Source organism: Capricornis sumatraensis, chromosome 4 (assembly GCF_032405125.1).
Source record: "Capricornis sumatraensis isolate serow.1 chromosome 4, serow.2, whole genome shotgun sequence".
Lineage (NCBI taxonomy): Eukaryota > Metazoa > Chordata > Mammalia > Artiodactyla > Bovidae > Capricornis > Capricornis sumatraensis.
The window spans coordinates 88,441,164-88,464,581 of record NC_091072.1 but is presented as its reverse complement, the minus strand read 5'-3'; the positions used below and the strand labels follow the sequence as shown (position 1 = coordinate 88,464,581).

At 38.5% G+C, this 23,418-nt stretch overlaps 1 protein-coding gene across 1 annotated transcript; it reads left to right on the top strand.

Annotated features, from left to right (window-relative positions):
- The first annotated feature begins 6,192 nt into the window (after positions 1–6,192).
- On the top strand, positions 6,193–22,120 carry CCT2 (chaperonin containing TCP1 subunit 2). The gene is made up of 16 exons (XM_068970296.1): positions 6,193–6,257; positions 6,972–7,046; positions 7,151–7,216; positions 7,945–8,056; positions 8,865–8,941; positions 9,068–9,180; positions 9,997–10,199; positions 11,765–11,865; positions 12,067–12,194; positions 12,522–12,625; positions 15,150–15,269; positions 15,637–15,765; positions 15,949–16,052; positions 16,351–16,450; positions 17,293–17,434; positions 21,473–22,120. The coding sequence occupies exons 1-16, from the start codon at positions 6,255–6,257 to the stop codon at positions 21,501–21,503; spliced, it is 1,608 nt and encodes a 535-aa protein (XP_068826397.1). The 5' UTR covers positions 6,193–6,254; the 3' UTR covers positions 21,504–22,120.
- Positions 22,121–23,418: the final 1,298 nt, after the last annotated feature.

Genomic DNA, 23,418 nt, shown 5'->3' with positions numbered 1-23,418 from the left:
AGCTATCAATGTTAACAATTACCAAAATACAAGAACTTGATAAGAGATCAGCCAAAGGGAGAAAAAGGTATCAGATGCAAAGCTAAACATTATTTTTAAGCACAAAAATTGTGTTTTAAATGTCCTAGGGGGTCAGCTTAGAGAGAGTATAAAATTATTCTTAATAAATGGGAATATTTGGGATTTATTTTGCTCTCTACCAAGCCATTATGTAAAAGGATATTAGTCATCTCTACAGCTGTGTGTTGTGTGGAGGGGGGAATGAGTGAAAGGCAAAACCTCCTGAAAGTGAGCAAGCAGGACAAAATAAATGTCTCCATCAGAGCTCACAAGACCTCGTCCCGGACCATCCAAATAAAAACAGCATTTGGACTTCCATGGTGATCCAGTGGTTAATCTGCCTGCCAATGCTGGGGACATGAGTTCAATTCCTAGTCCAGGAACATTTCACGTGCTGGGGAGCAACTACTACTGAGCTAATGAGTTCTATAGTCCATGCTCTGCAACAAGAGGAGCCATGGCAATGAGAAGCCTGCACATGCAACTCCTTGCACACAACAATGAAGACCCAGTGTGGCCAAAACTAATTAAAAAAACAGCATTTTATAATTTAATGAAATGAGGTCATCTTACTCAATAATGTTTAAAATAGCAATAAAATATTATTTAGAAAGATGATGGTAAATTTTTTAAAAAGCTTAAAAGGTTGAAAGTGGTTGCTTCTGGGGAGAGGAATCAATGCTGATGGTGAATTACGTTTTCCATTATTAGTTACAGAGCCTAAGCTTGCTCTGCTTGCAGGCCAGTGAATCTGGTAATGAGGCTGTTGGGGCAAGGAATAATGACTTTTAATTGGAAAGCTAGCAAACCAAGAAGGAGACAGACGTGTGTCTCAAAAAACCATCTTCCCTGAGTCCAAATTCAGGCTTTTTTGATACAGAGGAAGGGGAGGGGATGGTGTGTGCCGCAATGCCAGTGGCAGAGCAAGACCACCACTACCAGTTGCTCTAACAGCCCAGCACCTGCCCTGCCCCATTACAATTCCCTACTGCCAGTGTCCATTCCATAATCTTGTAGGGCAAAGGGGGCAATGATCTTTCTTGCTGCTTCCTACCAAATGGGGGAGATGGGGTGATTGTGAAATGGAATTGATGAGTTTCAGGTTGGGAATATTTCTTAAAATTTTTAGTAAGCGATAGTTGTTTTTCTGAAACTACAATTATTAGAATCTGATGAGATTCCTTCTACAATGAAATTTTAATCTCAGTACTTACCCTTTTTGAAGAGCAACTTTAAGTGTTCACAAACCCACTACTCTCAAGGTCTCTTAGGAGTTGTGTCATTTTCTAATGACAGTGGGGCTGCTTTAACCTGAGTGTGATGAGTTCACAGCTTTACTGCAGCTAACTTGACAGATGAGCGCCTGGTAGGTAAGATCACTTGTGGTCCTGTCCACTTCACCATCAGCTGGTATTCAGGCCCCTGTACTCTCCAGGTTTTAAGGAGGACTCGGTCTCCAGCCTGGAAAGGATGTAAGGCTATCGCAGCTGGATAGGCAGACCTGCTGGAAGCAAACTCATAAACAGTAGTAGTACAGTGCCCAGAGTTTTAACATAATTGGCAACTGCTAGATCTTGCAAAGCATTTACAGATTCTCATGCCTGGGCAGACACCTGAAATGGCCTACTATACAATATTTCAAAGGGGCTTAATTTAAGCCTGCTTCTGGGAGCCGTTCTGAAAAAGCCCATCCTGAAAAAGTATCCACAGATACTAGCAGGTATTTCCTACAGTTTGAGGCATTTGAGTTGAGTTTGCCAGATCTCAGTGGGGCAGGTTCCTCTGTGTTGGGTTCCCATCTGGGGAGGTCTGACAGCAGTCTTTGGGTTATTTTTAGCACAAATCATGCAATTTTGAGTGATTACTGGATGGTCCTTTGTAGGTTATGCCTCATGTATTTTTGATTTTTGAATCCATTGTAAGGAGGCATCTCTCCCATAATGCTTATTATTATGAATGCGCTGCAGCACAGTATCCAAGAGGGCCTCAGGAGTTAAAATAATTCCTTGAGCATGACATTTCCACCCAGATGAGGTATGATCAAGAGTGAACCCCTGCTCTTTGGCCCTCTCCTTGTCCTTTTGTGAATACATTGGTTGGTATTTTGATAAATCAATCTGTGGGAGAAGTGATGCTATCATGGCAATGGATGGAGGGATATTCCCGAGTTTGAATGAACACCCTGAGACTTCTGCTTTGTCTCTCATGGACATACAATTTGAAAGGTTTCTTTAACTCTGGTAGTCCCAAACCCAGGGCTGAGACATGCTTTGTTTTCATTGTTTCAAAGGCTTTTCAGCACCGTGTAATCCAAGTAGGGGCTCAAAATCCTGTCCCTTTAAAGCCTCATAGAAGGGTTTTACTGCGAGTCCATAGTTAGGTATCCAAATCTGACAGACTCCTGCCATTCCCAGAAATCTTCTCAGCTATCTGTGAGTCTTGCCCTGCAACTGCCTGTTTTCTATCAGGCAAAAGACTTCACTGTCCTTGGGAAAGGACAAAACCTAGGTATGTGAATTGTTGCTTACATACTTGGGCCTTTTTCTAGGAAAACATATCCACAATTCCAGATAATTCAGGGTTCTTACGGTATTTTGTAGACAACTTATTATATGTAGGGCTTGCTATGAGCAAATCATCCACATATTGGTGTAAGAGTCCTTCATCCAACATGAAGTTTCTAAGGTCCCTAGCTAGCATTTTTCCAAACAAGGCAGAAGAAGTCTTAAATCCGTAAGGCAGGACTGTCCAACAATACTGTTGGACTACCTGTGTTTTGGGGTCCTGCCCTGAGTTCTAGGTCAAAAGCAAACAGCTGCTGTGATTCTCCTGCAATAGGATTGCAAAACAAAAAAGCATCTTATAAGTCCAAAACAGAACCAGCTGTATTCTCCTGGAATTGTTGTAAGCAGGGTGTATAGGTTAGGTACTACAGGGTGCAAATCTTGGACTATTTCATTAACAGCCCTCAAGTCTTGGACAAAGCAATACTTTACTCAATTTGGCTTTTCGACCAGGAGGATAGGTATGTTATCCAGGAACCTGGAAGGTTTAATCAGTCCTGTTTTCAAAAACTTTTTGAGAACTGGCTGAATTCCCTTTTGGGCCACTTGTCTCAGGGGGTATTGTTTTAGATTAGGTATCCCAGAGCCCCTTTTTACCAGGACTTCTACTGGCCGTGGACTTGAATTGGCCATGTGTGTTTTAGTCTTCCCTGGGGTGCCATCAGCCCACAACTTCTTTTATTGTTTTCCTGCTTATTAGCCTGGTGCAATCTTCTCCCCAGTGTCCTTCCTCCCTACAGTAAGTGCACTGTTTCTTCCCTGATGGTGGCTCACCTCTCTTTGGGTTACTGGCCTTTCAGGAATCCAATGCTGCTGTCAAAAAAGTAGCGTTCCATCCTGCATTCTCTTGCTTCTGCTGTTGTGCCCTGTTTTTGAACACTTTAAAAGCAACATCTACCAATTAAGAAGGGTTCATTCCAAATGTATCATCTAACTTCAGTAGTTTTCTTCTTATATCTGGGGCACTTTGCCCAACAAATGTCATATCTACCATTCTCTTATTGCTGGGGCCCTCAGGTTCTGCCTCAGTGAGTGTCTATAAGCTTGATAAATTCTTTCTAAAAAACATGGATGGATCCTCACTGGAGTTTTGGTGTATCTCCTGAATTTTGTTTAAGCTCCTTTGCCTAGGTATTCCCTTTCAAAGACCCGCTAAGGTACACTTCCTACAATGCTCCAGGTGTGGTGGCATATCTCCATTATTAGGATCCTAGTCAGGCTCAGCACTAGGAGCTGCCAGATTTGCTTCTGCAGTTACATCCAGGAATCTGCTAGATGATGCTGGTGTGCTTCCTCCCTAGTGTCAATGATCATCCATCCTCCTCTCATCCCCAGAAAGCATCTTATTCAGGAATGTAAATATATGCCCAAGAGGGATGGTGAGTGGCAAAGACAGAAGGGAGAAGTTCAGTCACATGGTGGAGGGGCAGTCTTTCGGTAAGTAGGGTTATGGCTTTTCCAATTAAACAAATCTGAAGTTGAGACTGGATTGTGCATCCATAGAAACCCAGCTGGTTGGTCATTTGCATTAAGGCCTCCTACAGGATGTCAGCACAAGGGAAACTGCCCTGATCCAAAAGTGACTCCCTGTAAGGTCTTAGACCAAACCACGGTCAGCCCTGTGTCCCAGGGCTTAAGGTAGAAACTTCTAATTGATCCCCACAAGCAGGGGAAACAGGAGCAGGTGAATATGCTGGTGACATGGGCTGTGTTGGTATAGCCTGCTTGGCCAGTGGGAGAGATGGGTTGGCTGGAGGGGGTTTTAAGTTTTGAAATAACATATTCTCACTCTCATTTTCTCTCTTATAGAATAGGTTTTCACTTGGTTTTCCTTTTAGACTGCTGTACAATAAAGCAGCAGCCATCTGACACCTTGTCCTCCTGATTCAAAAGCATAAATGCTTCTACATATGGAATCTCTTCATTTTTACCTGGTCTTTCACAAAAGAACTCTAATTGCAAGATCTTATAATAATTAAGTGAGCCATTCAAGGGCAATAGCTCACCTGATCCTAACATATAATGGGACCACACACTACTACAATAGAATATCATCTCTTTCTTAGTTACAGACCCACAGCTATATTTCATACATTTATTTAAGATATGCCCCAAATGGATTTCCTGAGGGACAGAGTATTTCCCATGTTTATAAGTTCAAGAACAACAAAGCAAAAAAGCACAAGCAAATTTCAATACCAAAAGTACAAACGGATTCCATCATGAATGAATGCAAACAAACTGGTTCACAAATCTATGAGTCCAACAACAATCCCCCTCTGCAACAGGGCACCTCAATCACATGCAAAACAAAACGGCTTTTCCCTTAAGGGAAAAGCCCAAATTGAAAGTAGGGAATGTTCCCAGTTTTATACAGGAGAGCAACTTACAACTTACTATATGGAGCTTGTTGTGTGCTCAGTTGCTCAGTCGCTCAGTCGTGTCCGACTCTTTGCGACCCCATGGACTGTAGCCTGCCAGGCTCCTCTGTCCATGGGATTTTCCAGGCAAGAATACTGGAGTGGGATGCCATTTCCTTTTCCAGGATAGCTTCTTGACCCAGGGATCGAACCCGTGACTCTTAGATCTACGGTCATTAGCAGGTGGGTTCTTTACCACTAGTGCCACCTGAGAAGCCCTTTCCCAAATGTGGATTCTTTCCTCCAACTGCCAAGCGCAGGGGCAGCTGGCAATACTTCAGGGAATTCTGAAGGCAAAATCCTCAGGAAGAGTGGTTCAGGAAGCTGCTAGGGCCTAACCTAAAATTCCCAAACTGGAGCCAGCTGGCCACAACAAACAAGGTTCCTGGCTGGCATTGCCAAAATTTACCAGCCCAGGTTTACTCTGTTTGCTGCTGCTGCTGCTGAGCCGCTTCAGTCGTGTCCGACTCTCTGCGACCCCATAGACGGCAGCCCACCAGGCTCCCCAGTCCCTGGGATTCTCCAGGCAAGAACGCTGGAGTGGCTGTTTGCTCCACAACAGGCCAATAAATCAGGAGATGAGTTGTTCAGGCAAAGAATAATGACTTTGATTGGGAAGCTAGCAGACCAAGAAGATGACAGACTAGTATCTCAAAAGACCATCTTCCCTCAGTCCTAGTTTAGGCTCCATTTATACAGAGGATAAGGGGAGAGAAAGAGACCTATGGTAACAGCCACATGCCTGTCCGGCCCCTATTACATTAGTATATATCGCTTTAAATTCTGTATATGCAGTACCTTAAAGCAACATTTTTTTAAAGGTTAAATTTAGGAGAAAACCTGCGAGAAAACTCCGTTGCTATGGCAACCCCCACAGCGCAACTTCTTTTCCATGTTTTCGGGTTCTTCTCTCAAACCTCTGGGCCGCAGGCAAGATGTCCAGCCCTCCCCTTCCTGTTTCCCAGTAGGTGCCAACGCAGAAAGCAAGGCCCCAGTCAAGGCCCCGCCTCTCCAGTGTGACGGGCAGTCTTTCCGACCCTCAAAATGCTGCCCCCTCCCATCCCCGTGAGGGCGGTGCCGGGACGTGAAGCGCGCCTGTGGAGGCTCCGCCCCTTGCGGCAGAGCGTGTGGCGTCACTTCCGGCCTCTCTTCCCTCCGGTCACGGGCGCGAGCTGTGAGGGGATAGCGTGTGTGCGAACTCCTCGGAACCATGGTGAGTCTCGCCCCATAGGCCCTGCCCGAGACCCCCTGACCCCCGCCGCCCTCTGCTGTCCTCCGCCGTCCGCTGCCCCATCTGTATCCCAGCGTGGCTGTGCCTGTACCCCGGGTCCGCCGCACATGGCACAGGCCGCGGCGTGTGGTCTGCCCCTGGCCAGCGAGTGAGGCCCTCCCTGTGAGCCAGGAGGAAGGGTGGGCCTGAAGGCTGGCATTTGTTCTGACTCGGTCTCTGGATAGGCCCAGAACCTCGAAACCTAGGACTAACTCTAAGCTGAGAAATTTCTAGTGCACCGGGCGGGTCGGCGAGCCGGGCCCCTCCCTCCCTCTCAGGGCGGAGCCTGGAGCGGCAGAGGGCGGTGATGGAAGCGAGGCTGCCGCGTTCTCTCCCCCTCCTGGCGGCAGCCTTATTTTTAGTTTAAAATCATTTTTGCGGTCTTTGGTCCTCCCATGCTTAGAGTCCGTATCTTCGGTGTGGAATTTTTTTCGCGGAGCGCTTAAGATATCCAAAACAGGAATGTCACCTGAGTCGCTCCTTTCACTTTAAATAAATGAATGCCTAATCATGGAGTGCTTCATTTGTTTAAAAAGGAACATTCTTCTTTAAATTCATGTTCTCTTAGGTATCTACTTCTAAGTCTAGTGAAACTCATCTACGTATGTATGTTAAAGAATACTGGTATTCAGACTGGTTCTTGGTTTTCAATTTTAGGCGTCCCTTTCCCTTGCACCTGTTAATATCTTCAAGGCTGGAGCTGATGAAGAGAGAGCAGAGACAGCTCGCCTGGTAAGCCTTTTCCTCGTTCTCACAAAGATAGAAGAGTGGTTTTTTGTTTGTTTTACGATTTTAAGACTGAAGTTTATTTTGGTCATCTCTGATTTTTATTCCAGTCTTCTTTTATTGGTGCCATTGCTATTGGAGACTTGGTAAAGAGCACGTTGGGACCCAAGGGCATGGTAAGAAAAACAGGGAATTTTAGTATTTTACTGTCGTTTTAGAGCCCTTGGGAATACAAAAACTTGTGGGTGCTTTTTCATATTTAAAACTTAACTGTTAATTATAAAAATTCAGACATAGGTACATTCTCCTTACTGAAAATCAAGACCGTATCCCTAGGACTAAGGTCTCCTTCTGATCACTATCCCTAATGCCACTCCCTTCCCCAGTGATAACCACTGATAACCTTTGGATATAAATCTAATGGCTGTCTTTATTTTTATGTGGATGTACAGGTATCATGAATTATAAGATACCAGTTTATATATTCTCCTCATGACGTTTTGTCTCATCAAAGATAGGATTGGTGTGTACTTCTGTAGCTTCCGCTTTTTTAGGTTTTTTTCAGTATAACTAGATATACTCCCTCTGTTCTGTCAAATACTCTTCTGCATCTTGCTTATTTTATCATTTGTATTTATTATTGTATTATGAGGTACACTTAGTTTTTCTCCTACAGTATTCAAACAGCCTTGTTAATGTCTATCTCTTCTAGTGACTCTAGGACTAGAGAAGGGTAGGACATCAAGGTTTGCTTCGGGAGTGGGTATATACAGTGAAACAATTTGGAGTCTGCCATATAACCCTTCAGAGTATTTGCACAGTAGCAATCCGAGATTACTGATTAATCCATGCATCATTCCAGATGTACTTCCGTCTTAACCTGAAGCAAATATGTTCCTTTTAGGACAAAATTCTGTTAAGCAGTGGACGAGATGCATCTCTTATGGTAACCAATGATGGTGCAACTATTTTAAAAAACATTGGTGTGGACAACCCAGCTGCTAAAGTTTTAGTTGGTGAGTCTTAGGATGACATTTATTAACATTTGGAAACACTTTTTAAACAGACTGTGTTGACTGACTGTCCTTTTGATTAATTGATGTCTACTTTTTTATTGATAATTATCATTATTAAAATACAAACTCCTAGATGTGGTACATACACATGATGGAATACTACTCAACCATAAAAAGAATGAAATAATGCCTTTTGCAGCAACATGGATGAACCTAGAGCTTATCAAACTAAGTGAAGTAGGTTAGAGAAGGACAAATACCATATGATATCACTTATTTGTGGAATATGACAGTAATGAACATATCTATGAAATAAGAACAGACTCAGATACACAGACAAACTTGTGGTTACCAGAAGGGAAGGGAGAGGTGAGAGAAGGAAGGATTGGGAGTTTGGGATTAGCAGATGCAAATTATATTGTATATAGAATGGATAAACAACAAGGCCCTAATATTTGGCCCAGGGAACTATATTCAGTATCCTCTGATAAGCTGTAACTGAAAATAATATGAAAAAAGAATATATGTACAACTGAATCACTTTGTTGTGTAATAAAAACATTTTAAGTTAACTACAGTAAAATTTTTTAAATAGAATCTTGGAATGTGATGTACTTATTGATGGTGAAACTACTGTATTTCAGACTGAAGAGTTCCAAAGAATTTGTTAGGTGAGGACACCTAGATAAGTAAGATTTAGACTGGTAGTGAGTATGTTTGGAGAATTAGATAAGGTACCAACAAGTATTAATAATTTAAAAAGCAGAATCACATATAAGTGAGTTATTAACTAGCTTTTTCCCGCTAGATATGTCAAGGGTTCAAGATGATGAAGTTGGTGATGGCACTACATCTGTTACTGTTCTCGCAGCAGAATTGCTAAGGGTAAGAATATCTGAGTAACTTCAACTTCATCTCACTGGATATTTTTTCCTACTCTGGTGTTGAGTGTCATAAATCAGATTCTTTCTTATTACAAATTTGCTATTGATGTGTGTTTTCTCTATTTAGGAAGCAGAATCCTTAATTGCAAAAAAGATACATCCACAGACCATTATTGCGGGTTGGAGAGAAGCCACAAAGGCAGCAAGACAGGCTCTATTGAATTCTGCAGTCGACCATGGGTTGGTATACCACGTATTAAACATTTAATACTCTTTTCAAAATATACTTAGTTCAGGAAGTCTAGAGAGCAGTGGAAAGCACACATGGACATGGTTCTGTTACCTCATCCTGCTTCAACAGCAACCAGAAAAGCCCCACATTACCCACCAGTGGTAGTCAATAAAGTTAAAACTTGGGGTTCTGGCTTGTTGCATATATAATCACAATAAAGTAGTATCATTATATAGAAGATTTTTTAGCCGCTTTAACCTAGTTGAATAGCAAGCACAATTTTTAGGTGTTGGTGTACTTTATTAATTTTAGTAGAGGTATATGCATTTGATATGTGACTACTGTAATTTACTTATCTGTAATTGGAGATTTTGAGTTTTGACAATTTTTTATAATTTTGTGACAAAGTCATTACTTAAAAATGTAGTATAGTTTTTGGGTCCTTTGTTTACCTTACAAGTAGTTCTCTAGGAAAAAATCATTAATTACAGATCCACTGGCTGTATAACTGTCTCTTTCCCCATGTTCTTGAAATTTTTGGTTGCTTGTGTCTCTGCTTTGGTAGTTTGCCAGCTTGGTGGGGAAAATAGTATCTGTTTATGTTTCTTGATTACTGATAGGGTTTAATTTTTTTCTGTGACTAAAGAACCCTGACTGGAAAAAAAAAAAAAACCCTGATGCTTGAGGTAACAGTATCTATTGGCAAACACTATTTGGATAAATTTTGGAAAAGTAAAACAAGGTTGATAACTCTGGAGAAACATTTTAAGACCTGACATGAGTTTTTTTGCTTGTTTTTTTTTGTTTGTTTGTTTGTATTTTAGTTCCGATGAAGTTAAGTTCCGTCAAGATTTAATGAACATTGCAGGAACAACACTATCCTCAAAACTTCTTACTCATCATAAAGACCACTTTACTAAGTTAGCTGTGGAAGCTGTTCTCAGACTAAAAGGCTCTGGTAACCTGGAGGCAATTCATGTCATCAAAAAGCTAGGAGGAAGTCTGGCAGATTCCTATTTAGATGAAGGTATGTATATATTCTATATGGGAAAAGACGTGTTGAAAGCTAAATACTGAGTGAATCCTCATTTATTTAGTCAGGACTAGTGATACTTGACAAAGTGAGAAAACTTGACTTTAAGGGAACAAATCATGTTGCAGTGATTTTTGTCATCTTAATCCACTTGCTATATTGACAGTGTACTTGACCTACTCATACTATCCCAGCATTTCTTTGATAACCTCTAGGTTTTAGTTTATACTATGAAGTAAGTTACAGTTTCTAATAAAGAGACTTAGTTTTCTTCTACTTAAAGTCAGCTATTGTCAAATGGTGTGTTTCTTAGGATTGCAAGTGTTCTTTAGGAAGGGTTTAGGTAGGTCATGTTAATTGGTTGACAGATGTTGAAGATATAGTTTCTGGTGTTCTTGAAGAGTGATAAAAGTCTTAGTATTTTTATGCTATGTCCTTAATAAATAGTAGGTTTTGTTCTTACAGTATGTTCCCAGTGCATTTACTTCACAAAGGGACCTGTAGAAAGTGTAGGCATTCTATAGAGAAGGGGGAAAAAAGGAATAAATTATGCTTTATAGTTTCTGCTTTACTAGTCAGTAATTTGGAGTCTGGGTTTTGTTGCAAAAATTCATGTTGTCTCTCTTTCACAGGTGTAACAATTCTGAAAATACTCTAGGTTGAATTTATAGGCAAGGGCTGTATAGCATTTCTAATAGAATTTGGTGGTAGAGAAAGAATTAAGGCAAGAATAGTGACCATTGAATGTCTGCTCTGTGCCAGGCATTCTAATAGGAATTGTACTCAAAATTTCATTTCTTTATCATGATTTTGAGCCATTGAGTGAGAATTAAGCTCAGCTGAATAGAGCAGAAAACCCAAGGTGTGATAAATGAATTAAAAGATAAAAGATGTATCTAAAGGAAGCCTGGAGAGATACACAGTACTCAATTTGTATGATTGTTTCAGGCCCCTTGCTTAGTAATGACATCTCTGCTACTATGATATTCCTGTTTATAGATGAGTAGTTAGGGTTGGGAGTTTGGTCCAAGCTTGTATACATAGCCCATAAGCAGCATGAGCACAAAGGGGACAGGTTTGTCTGACTGCTCTCCATGGTGTTTCATGTTATCACAGCCTTTTTAAAAAGTTCAGTAGTCTCTATCTGAATCTTAAGAACTTGTTTTGTTTTAGTTTTAAGCTAATGAAAGTGGATTAATAACTTTGCATTGCAACTCACACACCTGCAAATGTAGTATGTATTTGAGATAAAAGATTCAAAAATAGCATTTTTTTAATTAGCTCATTTTTATTGAAGTATACAAGTTGTACAAAAAAATGGTCTGTTTAGTTTTCATATTTCTACTGGGCCTCATGTTTTCTTTTTTTGCATGTTATTTTTTAAATGATCTGCTAAATTAATTTTTATGGTCACTGATGTGGAATGCAATTTAGGTTCTAGGAGCTTGATGAATTGGACTAGAAATGCATTCTTTGTAAGAGTAATTTGATAAAACATATTACTTTAAAAGATTCATTAATACAGCCTTGAAGTATTTAATAAAATTCTGTTTTAACAGGCTTTCTGTTGGATAAAAAAATTGGTGTAAATCAACCAAAGCGAATTGAAAATGCTAAAATCCTTATTGCAAATACTGGTATGGATACAGACAAAATTAAGGTACATTAATTACATTTCCTGGATTTCTGATTGTTAGCTGCTGTAAACTTGGGTTGGGAATCAGTTGCACATGTATGTATTTATATTGTATGCGTGTGTTCACAGTGCACACGGTTTTGTTGTGTTTACATTAAAAAGTTTTAAGTATGCTATGAAACTTAAGGAAAGTGATGCTATTTTTTATGCTTTCCTTTGTTTTAGATATTTGGTTCCCGGGTGAGAGTTGATTCTACAGCAAAGGTTGCTGAAATAGAACACGCAGAAAAGGAAAAAATGAAGGAGAAAGTTGAACGTATTCTTAAGCATGGGATAAATTGCTTTATTAACAGGTCTGTTTGTATTTATGCTAACAATATAATGGTCCAAGAAAGGGCCTTATTTTTCTGGAATGATTTAAGAAAATTCTTATAGAATTTAGTTGGTTGTTATTTAGGAAGTGGTTTTTTTTCCCCAAAATATAAATAAGATTATACAGCAAGCTAAATCATTTAATATACTTTATGAAACCTTTTCTCTATCAATGATAGCAGTTTTCTGATTTGCATTTCTTTGCTTGCTGGCGAGGTTAAAATGTTTTCATGTTTTTCTTAGTTTAATGTATTTTATCCTGTGAAGTAACAATTTTGAACAATGTTTTTTCATATTTTTATTTACAGGCAACTAATTTATAATTATCCTGAACAACTCTTTGGTGCTGCTGGTGTTATGGCTATTGAGCATGCAGATTTTGCAGGCGTGGAACGCCTCGCTCTTGTTACAGGTAGGAAAAAAAGACGTTAACTTCTAACAAATAATCACTCTTGGATTTATTGAGAATTAGTGTATGTAACTCATTTCTAAAAGTACAAAGAAAGTACTTTGTACCTGAAAAAGGTACCTTAAAGTGCCCTTAAGGTGCCTAGAATCTAAACAGCTATTCGGAATCTTTGATATCTTTAGTTACATTAGTTTTTAACATATCAAATGCCAGCTTCACTGTAGGTTTAGATTTATTTTTGCTGTGTTGTTTTAAAGGTACTATATCTTTTTCTCACAAACAACACAGGACCACTGTTCTAAACATAGTCTAAATAAACTGAACCTTAAAAAAAGGAGTCTTGAGTTTTACTTAGTTTAGTCATTTAATTCTAGTGCTAAGTGAGTAGTATTCACTTTGTGCCTGGTGTGGTACTCTCTGTTCACTCTATGTGCCTGGTGAATAGTACTGTATTGAACATTTAACTATATGCCAGACAGTGGGTCAAATGCTTAAACATTATTTTTGTTAATTTTTTAAAATTTATGTTGAATAAGTGAAACAGTCCAGGAGTGTATGATGAAAAGTTAGTTTACTCCAGTATCGTTCAATACAGGTATGGGTTTTACAGTCACAGTGTAGACTAAAAAGTGCATTTACAGATATGTTTACATCAAAATGACATACAGTGCAGGTATTCACTTTTTTAGTAGTGGTAACTGCTAAGTAGTCCTTGAAAACTAAGTATAACAACATTTATCCTGTTTCAAGAGCTTGACAATGACTAGATTGGAAAGTTGGTTTGTGATCTGGCAGTGAGAATTCCAAGAATGGGGTTTAGATGTAAAGCTACTAGGAACACCATATTCAGTTTGGAACTGCTATTTGTATTAGACAAAATTATACTAAGTAGATGGTAGGATTGGACTTACTTCAAAATAACATCTTTAGCCATTTTCAGTAATTTGAGAAGCATAGTCTTCTGACCTAAAAAGAGACGTTTTACTTGGAGGTGGGTGTACCTGCTTTAGAAGTTATTGCATATTTAATACTTACGGTGATAAATCTTATGATGCTCATATGAATTACTTAATGCAACAAAATTAAAGATATAAGAAATATGAATGGTAGCACATTCATGGTATAAGTTGTTATCACAAGGACTTGATAAACGTGAAATTGCCACATACATTCAGAAGATTTACTGCTTCAACACCAGCTGTATGGCTGTGAGGTAGACTCCATGGTGGCTTCCATCCTTAGTAAACTCATCTGTTGTCAAGATGTGTGAAATTGGGTCTTGCAAATGGTCTTTAAATATTTTGTAAGCAGGTGTACATGAGTGAGTGAGTGTAGGATCAGTGACAATTCTCATAAGCCAAATTGGTCTCATTTGGGGCATATGCTATCCCAAACATCTATTGTGTCTCATGTCTAGAACCTAGAGCTGTCTCTGAAATTTGCCAACCAAAAATAAGAGCTTCAGCTATACAAGTGAGTACAAATTAGTAGAGTTGGGAAGACCAGAGTCCTTTTTATAAAGTTAATTGTACAATAGAAATAAAGCATGAATTATTTAGCTGATTTATCAGTAAGGTGTAGGAAAAGGGGGTTGGGTTGATGATTGGGGGTATCTATTAAGAGAAAGAGTAAAGAGCTAGAGAAAAGGGTTCTGTTTGATTTATTTATTTTATTGGCTGCCTCACCAGCAAGTGAAATCTTAGTTTCCAGACCATGAATCGAACCCGTGCCCCCTTAAGTGGAAGTGCAGAGTCTTCACTGCATCACCAGGAAAGTCTGAGAAAAGGATTTTAAAATGGAAACCTAACTTTAGCTTAATTAAGAACCAGGAAAGGAAATGTTTATAGCATGGAAGGTGGAGGGAAGATAGGAATAAAAGGAAGAACTAAGGAAGAAAATGAATTTGCTCTTTTGCCTTCTCATTAAGTTTGCTCTGGAAATCTTCAGTATACATTTCCCCCTTCTCTAGGCCTTACATTACAGGAGCTTTCTGACACCTCAGTTATTGTAATAATTCACAGTTATCAAGTGCTCACTATTTGAAGCAGTTCTTAATGTCAGTGACCTGTTGATATAATATTAGCCAAATATTTTCATGTTTGGTGATACTAGATCATAGAATACTAGTGTTCTAGACTGAATTCAGAAGAAAGTCTGAATTTGTTGATAAATTCAGCCTTAAAGGTAAATGTCAAAATCTCAGTTAAGGTGGAATTATATAACGTGCATAGAGGCCTGAAGCCTGTATTGTTTGTATTTGAATTTCAGTTTCATATTTGTTTGAACTATGTAACCATAGATGAAAACGAAACATTTCCTTGCCTCAGTCTTACCGTTTCTAAATGGAGTGATAAATGAAGCCTGTCTTCTAAGGGTTTTTGTGAAGATTAAATAATTTAGTTTGTATAAAGTGTTTCAGAGTGCTTGGCATATAATAAGCAGTCAATATGTTTTCTGTTCATTTTTGCTTGTAAGAAAGTGGAAATTTCAAACCTATTGTGCACTTAATTAATATTTTTGTTCATAGGTGGTGAAATTGCCTCTACCTTTGACCATCCAGAACTAGTGAAGCTTGGAAGTTGCAAACTTATTGAGGAAGTCATGATTGGAGAAGACAAACTCATTCACTTTTCTGGGGTAGCCCTTGGTGGGTGCTCATGTAGATTCTGGTTTGGTTCTTAAACCTTTTGTAGGCTCTGTTGAAGTGAAAGAAACAGTTACTATAGTTATTAGAATATATGTCTTAATTCTTAAAAAACGTGTATGCTAATTTCAGTCTGTTGAGGGTAGCCTGTTAACCTTGTTTTTGTGAGCAATGCATATTCAATATAATTGTTTTAGATAATTTAGAACTGCTAGGAATGTGGATTGTTAGCAAAGAGAATGTGCAGCAATAAACGACATACCAGCTTTCAAAACTAGATAATATAACCTAAATAATAGAAGGCAAATTTTTATGTTTTACAACTTGAATTCATTGTGACATGGAAACATCATTTTCTTTTTAATTTTAGGTGAGGCTTGCACCATTGTTCTGCGTGGTGCCACTCAGCAAATTTTAGATGAAGCAGAAAGATCTTTGCATGATGCTCTTTGTGTTCTTGCCCAAACTGTGAAAGATTCTAGAACAGTTTATGGAGGAGGTAAGCATTTGAAAAATATTGAACATATTTTATTTATTGAAGTGTAGTAGTGGCTTTTGACTTCTAATGCTTCTTACTTCGTATTGCCTGTGCACTTTATTTTTAATAGATCTTGAAGTCTTACTTAGTGTCTTGGAGGCAGCTGAGTGTAATGATTTCTGTTCTTGGAATTGTAATCTGTAGGCTGTTCTGAGATGCTGATGGCTCATGCCGTGACACAGCTTGCCAGTAGAACACCAGGCAAAGAAGCTGTTGCAATGGAGTCTTATGCTAAAGCACTGAGAATGGTAAGTTAATGAAAAAGGGAGCCCTGAATTTAAATTTTGTAGATATTGATGGTTTTTAAGTGAATACATTCTTTTATCTTGGACAGAAAATGTTTCCTTTCTTGGCTTTAAGAAAAGAATAGTTCACACTGCTTAAGTTTGATTTTGGAGTTCATAAACCTCTTTATGAGCAGCACTTAAGAGGAAACAGATTTTGCATTATTTCTAAATGTACAGTTTCAGAAAACTTTTCTTCTAGTTGGTAAGTGAACTTTCTGTTGGTAGAGTAGATAGTTACCATGTCCTCTTTACTTTGTAGTTGCCAACTATCATAGCTGACAATGCGGGCTATGACAGTGCAGACCTGGTGGCACAGCTCCGAGCTGCCCATAGTGAAGGCAAAACAACTGCTGGACTGGGTAAGAAGTTAATTAGAATCTCGTGGGAGTTCTTAAGAGTAGCTCTTTACCAAGTTCTTTTTTTAATGTGAATTTTCATAACAACCATGTAAAAGATTCCTGTGACCCTTGCCTTCATAACCATTATGTTGTTTAGTTGCTATGTTGTGTCTGACTCTTTTTGACTCTATGGACTGCAACTCATCAGGCTCCTCTGTCAATGGGATTTCCTAGGCAAGAAGACTGGAGTGGGTTGCCATTCTCTTCTCCGAGGATCTTCCAACCCAGGGATCAAACCCGTGTCTCCTGCATTGGCAGGCAGATTCTTTACTATTGAGCCACCAGGAGGAAAAGTGGCCTAAAAAAGACTTCAGATTGAAAATTTTCCCAATAAAATGTTCTAGGACATAAAAGGAATATTTTTAAGGGTAGATAATCCTGTCACTTTACAAAAGAGAGTTAAAGAATAATGATCTTACAGAAGATGAAGGGGGAGTCTAATAAGAGAAGTAGGTGACTTAAATTCTCCTTCAGTTCTTTAGACTCCATGGTGTAGTCAGTGATGAACAAATTTTCTTCAGTTTTATAGGTAAAGATAGGTGATGTGTTGCATATAAATTTTCTATTATTTGACAGTTACCCTTCATTAATACAGATGATCAGTAGTTGATCTTCTGATTTTCTAAAAGGTTTTCCTTGAGTGATAGTCTGATGAGAATACTCTAATTAAATTGAATAGTTGGCTTTGTAATTTTATTTTATTTTTTTACAAGTCAGGTTTAATTTTATTAATATGTTCTGTTATTAGATATGTTTTGATACTTTAGTTAAGACTAGTTATTTATCTAGTGAATGTTTCTCAGATATGAAGGAAGGTACCATTGGAGATATGTCGATACTGGGTATAACAGAAAGTTTCCAAGTAAAGCGACAAGTTCTTTTAAGTGCAGCTGAAGCAGCAGAGGTGATTCTGCGTGTGGACAACATCATCAAGGCAGCACCAAGGTATTGTAACACTTTAAAAAACATCTCTTAGGAAAAATTAACATGGAAACAACAGCTATATTTTTGTTAATTGTAGTTGATGGGAAGTGGAGCCATTTTGTCTAGATAGCAGTATTTTGCAAGTTACTTAAAATATGTGATCACAACTCTTAGATTTAAGCCAGAAAAGCTTAGTGGGGAGAAGGGTATGGGTAACACAGGGTAGCCCTCAAGATTGAAAGGGCACAAAAGAGCACGCTTGGGAAAGTCTAAAACCAGAGAGCTTATGGGTAGGGAGGTAGTAGTAAGAAATGATGTCTGTTTACCAGGATGAGTTGGCTCCAGTCATTTTATGTCTAGGTACACTTTTCTATATATATATATATTCTTCAGCACATAGTGTGCAGAGTTCCTTACATGTTCCTATTCCAGTTCAGTCGCTCAGTTGTGTCTGACTCTTTGCAACCCCATGGACTGCAGCATGCCAGGCTTCCCTGTCCATCACCAACTCCCAGATCTTGCTCAAACTCATGTCTGTCGAGTTGGTAATGCCGTCCAACCATCTTTTCCTCTGTCGTCCCCTTCTCCTGGCTTCAGTCTTTCCCAGCGTCAGGGTCTTTTTCAGTGAGTCAGTTCTTCATGTCAGGTGGCCAAAGTATTGAAGTTTTCAGCTTTAGCATCAGTCCTTCCAATGAATATTCAGGATTGATTTCCTTTAGGATTGACTGGTTTAATCTTGCAGTACAAAGGATTCTCAAAAGTCTTCTCCAGTACCACAGTTCAGAAGCATCAATTCTTCCACACTTAGATTTCTTTAAAGTCCAACTCTCACATACATACATGACCATTGAAAAAACCATAGCTTTGACTAGATGGACCTTTGTCAGGCAAGTAATGTCTCTTTTTTTAAGATGCTGTCTAGGTTGGTCATAGCTTTTTTCCCAAGGAACAAGTGTCTTCTAATTTCATGGCTGCAGTCACCATCTGCAGTGATTTTGGAACCCAAGAAAATAAGTCTGTCACTGTTTCCATTGTTTGCCCATCCTATTCCAGTACCATCTTTTTGGCCATTACTTGTGAGATTGTAGTTCCTTAGTCAGGGATTGAACTCAAGCTTCCTGCAGTGGAAATGCAGAGTCTTAAACTACTGGACTGCCAGGGAAATCCCTCCAGCAGCTTTTCTCAGATGAAACTCATTCACACAAAAATGATCTAGGTGGCCAGAAAAATCTTAGCATTTGAAGATTCAGTTAAAAATTTTAATTAATTAAACTAACTGCTTGTAGCTAATTAGTTAACAAAACCATTCATTTTTCTTATTAGTAGGAAGTTCAGGGAGATGGGAGGGGATGGTGGCTTGGACCGGCAGATGGAGGTGAAAGTGGTAAGAAGGGATTGATAATAAATCTATTTTAGGTGGTAGAGTCAGCAGGATTTGATGATAGGTTGGATATAAGGTCTGTGAGAAAAGGGAATTGATAATTCAAGGGTGGGCTTTTGAGGGGACAGTCTTAAGGATTTTTATTCAAAGCTCCTTAATAATTGCCACATTTCTCCAATACATTAAGCATATTTCCACTTCATGGTGAGGGGGGGAAATTCTAAATTTAGTCAGAAATATCTCAATTGTGTTTTAACATGACAATATTAAACATTTTTAGTTCAGAAATAAAACATGGAAATCCCCAGCAACTAAAATAACAGTAACAAAACAATACTGGGCCACGTCATTCAAGGTTTTTTGTTGTGGAAAATAGATGTTTCTCTTAACTGAGGTGGAGGAAGGCTTTGGGAGGAAAGATGGGGGTTGTCAGCTTTGGACATTTGGGATAATAACCTTTGAGAAAGCAATTAGTTGGATCACTGAGCTTGTAATTAGGGAAGAAATTCAACTATCGTTAAAGTTTTAGGAGTTGTTAGCCTGTACGTGGTAGTATAGAAGGTCACACTAATTGAGTTCCCAAAAGAGTGAATGTAGCTAGAGAAGGGAAAGGGTTTTTTTTTTTTCAAAGGACTGAGTGCTTGAAATTCCAGTAATAAATTTGAATTGGAACAGCCATCAAGGGTCAGTAAGAAGGATTTTATTAAACTGGATAATGGATACATGAGGATTCATTGTACAGTCTCTACTTTTATATACTTTTAAAGTTTCCCATAATTCAAAAGTCTAAGGTTGGGTTGGGGGAGTGCCCCTGAGATAGGAGGAATGTGTGTAGCAGCCAAGTAATGTATTTGGGGAGGAGGAGCAATCAGCTCCCAAGATGATGCAGATAGGTCAAGTAAGGACTGAAAATCGATCTTAAAATTGGATTTAGCAACAAAGGTTGTTGGTGTTCTTAATGGCCAGTTTCGGTGGAATGGAGAGGGCAAAAGCTTGAAGTAATTCGAGAGAGTCTGGGGAAAGAGGAATTGTATGTAGTCTGCTTTTTCAGGGAATGTTACTGTGAATGAGAACAGAGAAGTGGGATAGTAGCTAGAGGAGGTGTGGTCATTTCTGTGAAAATTGAGTGTGTTCATTTGGGAGCAGTTTCATGGGAGAGGAAGTGATGGGTGCAGAAGGGGGGCGCAGTCCGCCGGCAGCTGCTGTTGGACCTAGGCAGCAAGAGGACAGGAAGGAAGTAGGAATGTTACTAGGAAATTATGTCCCAAGTGGACGAAGTTCTTCGTGCCCCTGCAGTATTCCTTTCATTGAATTTCTCCTATGAATGGCAGCTGTCCTCTTACTGTTAGAGGAAGGAAAGAGTAGAAAATAGTGATTTGAATGTGGACAGAAAAGCTAAAATGATACTCACATCTCCCACTGTGGTGAGTGGAAAGGACTGGGCTACAAAATCTAGATTCTCTCTACTTCTAGTATTGGGAGAATAGGGTAATGAGGAGCACTCATATTTTGAAACGGAAAGTTAACGAGGGGAGGAAAAATTGACAAAATTTTCTTGAAAGCAGTGCCAACAAAGATGGGTAAATACTACATTTTTTGTTGTCTTCAAGTAGAATGATAGCAAAGGGAAACAGTTCCATAGGTAAAATTTTCTCATTTGGGGGCAAGGTCACATAGCTGCCTCAGAAGTTTTTGTAATAACTTGGCTCCCTCAACCACATTTGAAATACAAACCATAGTACCTTGTTTGAGCTGGTGTCACTGTTTTTGAAGTTTAAGTGTCTTAAAAATATTAGTCTGAGTAATTTGCAGTAAAGAAATAGGAATTTTTTTAAAACTCAGTTGTGCTTCCCAAACATACTGGACTGTGGACTTCTCTTCATACTCGTCGTTAATCTCCAGGGAATGAATTTTTCTAGTCAGTGTTTTGTGACAGATGCTTGACAACTTTTTCTTTATTGACATCCTTTGGTCATACTTCCATAAGCTGCTGAGGTTGGAAGGTTTATCTCTATATGATCCTAATATGGTTTAGTCTGGATCTGTTTTTATGCTTTTTCTGCTTCTCTTAACTGTTGTGCTTGCCTCATGAAGCAGTGTTTCCACAGTCATGAAGTAAAAAAATTTCACTAGTACACCTACCATGCCCCTTCCAGATTCACTGTATAGTTACCAGAGAATAAAAATTTAACATTAAAGATGTGAGAGGTACTGTTGACATACTTGAGTGAATTACCCAACTCCATCAGCAACTTTTTGTTTTCATTCATTTGGAATAGTGACCCAGAAGTTTTAATTTAGAAACCCCAAAGACTTGTCATTTTACAACTTCTGACTGAGAGAACCATCTTTGACTCATTTTGTAAAATTAAATAGCATAAGCTAAAAACATGAACTAACCATTTTCTGGAGAGTATATTTTTGGTAAGTAGGTTGTTTGGATGAGAAGCTGAGAACTGCTGATTACCTACCTGCAACCCGCACACTGCAGATTTTTCCTGTTCTCTTAACAATACAATAGTTAAAGGGATGTTAGTTGTGAGATAGAAACATCCTTTTTACACATTTTAAATTGGTTTTAATAAAAGTAGTACTCTAGCTGCGTTTGTATTTAATATAGGCCTTCGGTTACAGTCATGCTTTTCATTTTCACTATTGCCCTATTTTAATTCTTACAGGAAGCGTGTCCCTGATCACCACCCCTGTTAAGCATTCCTGTATGCTGTTGAGCTCTGGACCAGTTCATAGTAAAGTTGTGTTTGAAAGACTTTGACTTCCTGAAAGAAGAATATAGAACTGAAGTTTATCTGTGGCTGTTAGGTCCTTAAATTTGGACATTTAACTGACCTTCTATTTTAACATGGGTCTAATTTATTTGCTGTTTCATTTTCTATAAAATTCAGTTGATTTAAGTGTTCATTCCTCATACTGTGCATCAAAATAAAAATTTGAACAATTACTTAGTTCTTAACTGACTTAGTGATTGGTATTGTACCTGGTTTACTCTTAATGGGAGTGAATGATTATACTTGGAGTATAGAGTTGTTTTAGTTTAACTGATTGATATTACATATTTATGAAAAAATTATCTTGATTAATGTAAGGCCAAGTGAGATGTTATAAACTTTATCATTTGATTCTTAATCATACATGACATTTGTTAACCATTTTGTTTTGTGAAAGAAACATAGTACTCTTAGTTTTGTGTAGACTACAGACTCTCAAACAGGAAAAAATTTATGGTGGTTTCTGTTACTTCAAGTGTGAAAGAGTTACATTTTAAATGTTGGCTGCTGCCAGCTTTTTCAAATTACATCTGGTAATTTTGTAGGGCATGGATATGGTTAGCATATCCATTTGTCAGCATTATTGATTGTTCTGCTAGGGTTTCTTGGTTTTTTTTTTTTTTTTTTTTTTTTTGGTAAATGCATTCTAGATAGACTGTAAGTATGTGCTGAATTTGATGGTTTAAAGGTGAATATAGATTTGGAGGTTAATTCAGCAAAGTGCAAGAAATGAAACAAGAGCCCAGTAGCCCATTAGTATTCTTATATTGGGCACCTCTGCTAGAATTCTGGAGAGAGATTTTACTCACATAGAGGATCAAAAGGGTTTTCAGAGAAATACTGATAAACCAGCCTGTTTTGTTCTTGTCCAAAAATTTGTCTCAGCATTTTAACACTACTTTGTAGAAGCTATTAAAACTGGAAAATTTTGGGTTTTGTTGTGATCCTAGCTTATATCCTTCAAAATTCACATAAAGGAGACCCTTCTGAGATCATCAAAGAGACTTATACAGGTTTTTACTTTTTTCACTTTTAGAAACAATAGTACATTTTCTGCGTCATTTTTAAAATATTTGTCACACATCATAACACCGTTTTTCATCCCACAACTCAGATAGTTGGAGCAAGTTGAGCATATCATGGCCTAGAAAACGTGCAGAAGTTTCCATGGGAGAGGTAGGTGAATAAATATTTATCCTGAGGGACCAGGTAGCTTGGAGTAGGATTTTAATCTACACTGTATTGGGGCTCATTTTTTCCAAAGGTTCTAAAAAGACAGTTAAAAGTGTTAAGAGGTAGAAATCTAAGAGCTTAATTGTATATTCAAGAATACACCCATGTTTCTTTCCCTCTTTGATTCATATCCTTTGAAGACCTTAAGATTTTTTCATCATTGGCCTAGAATATCCCAAGTTCACGAATTACGAAGTTTTTAAGTTTCAGAGGTAAAGTACCAACCTAGGCCCCTCTAATTCCTGTAAGAGTTTTAGGATAGAGTTTCTTTTAACTCAGAAATAGTTATGGAAACAGTTTTTAGTTTCCACAAGACTTTTGTGACATGGAGATTTTTGGAATGTATGTTAATACTAACTGCATAGAAATTAAGTGCTTAAGATTTTAAAGTCCATTTTAGTAGCCCTCTGTTTTTCTTTGAAGAAGAATATATGTGCTGGGTATTTTACTCTTCTCAAGTCAGAATCCATTCTTTGTCTGCTTGGAGGCCATGGGGCTTATTACCCTTGCTGACTGCCTTACAACTCTGTGTAGTCTGGTTTTATATGGCCTAATTCAGGAGGCACTGGTGGGGAATGGGAGTTGGTATTTTCTTCCTGTTTTTG

Coding starts and splice junctions, on each gene's coding strand:
- CCT2 (XM_068970296.1), top strand. Junction 8,057..8,864: donor AGCTGCTAAAGTTTTAGTTG/GTGAGTCTTAGG, acceptor TTTTCCCGCTAG/ATATGTCAAGGGTTCAAGAT. Junction 15,270..15,636: donor CTTTTCTGGGGTAGCCCTTG/GTGGGTGCTCAT, acceptor TTTTAATTTTAG/GTGAGGCTTGCACCATTGTT.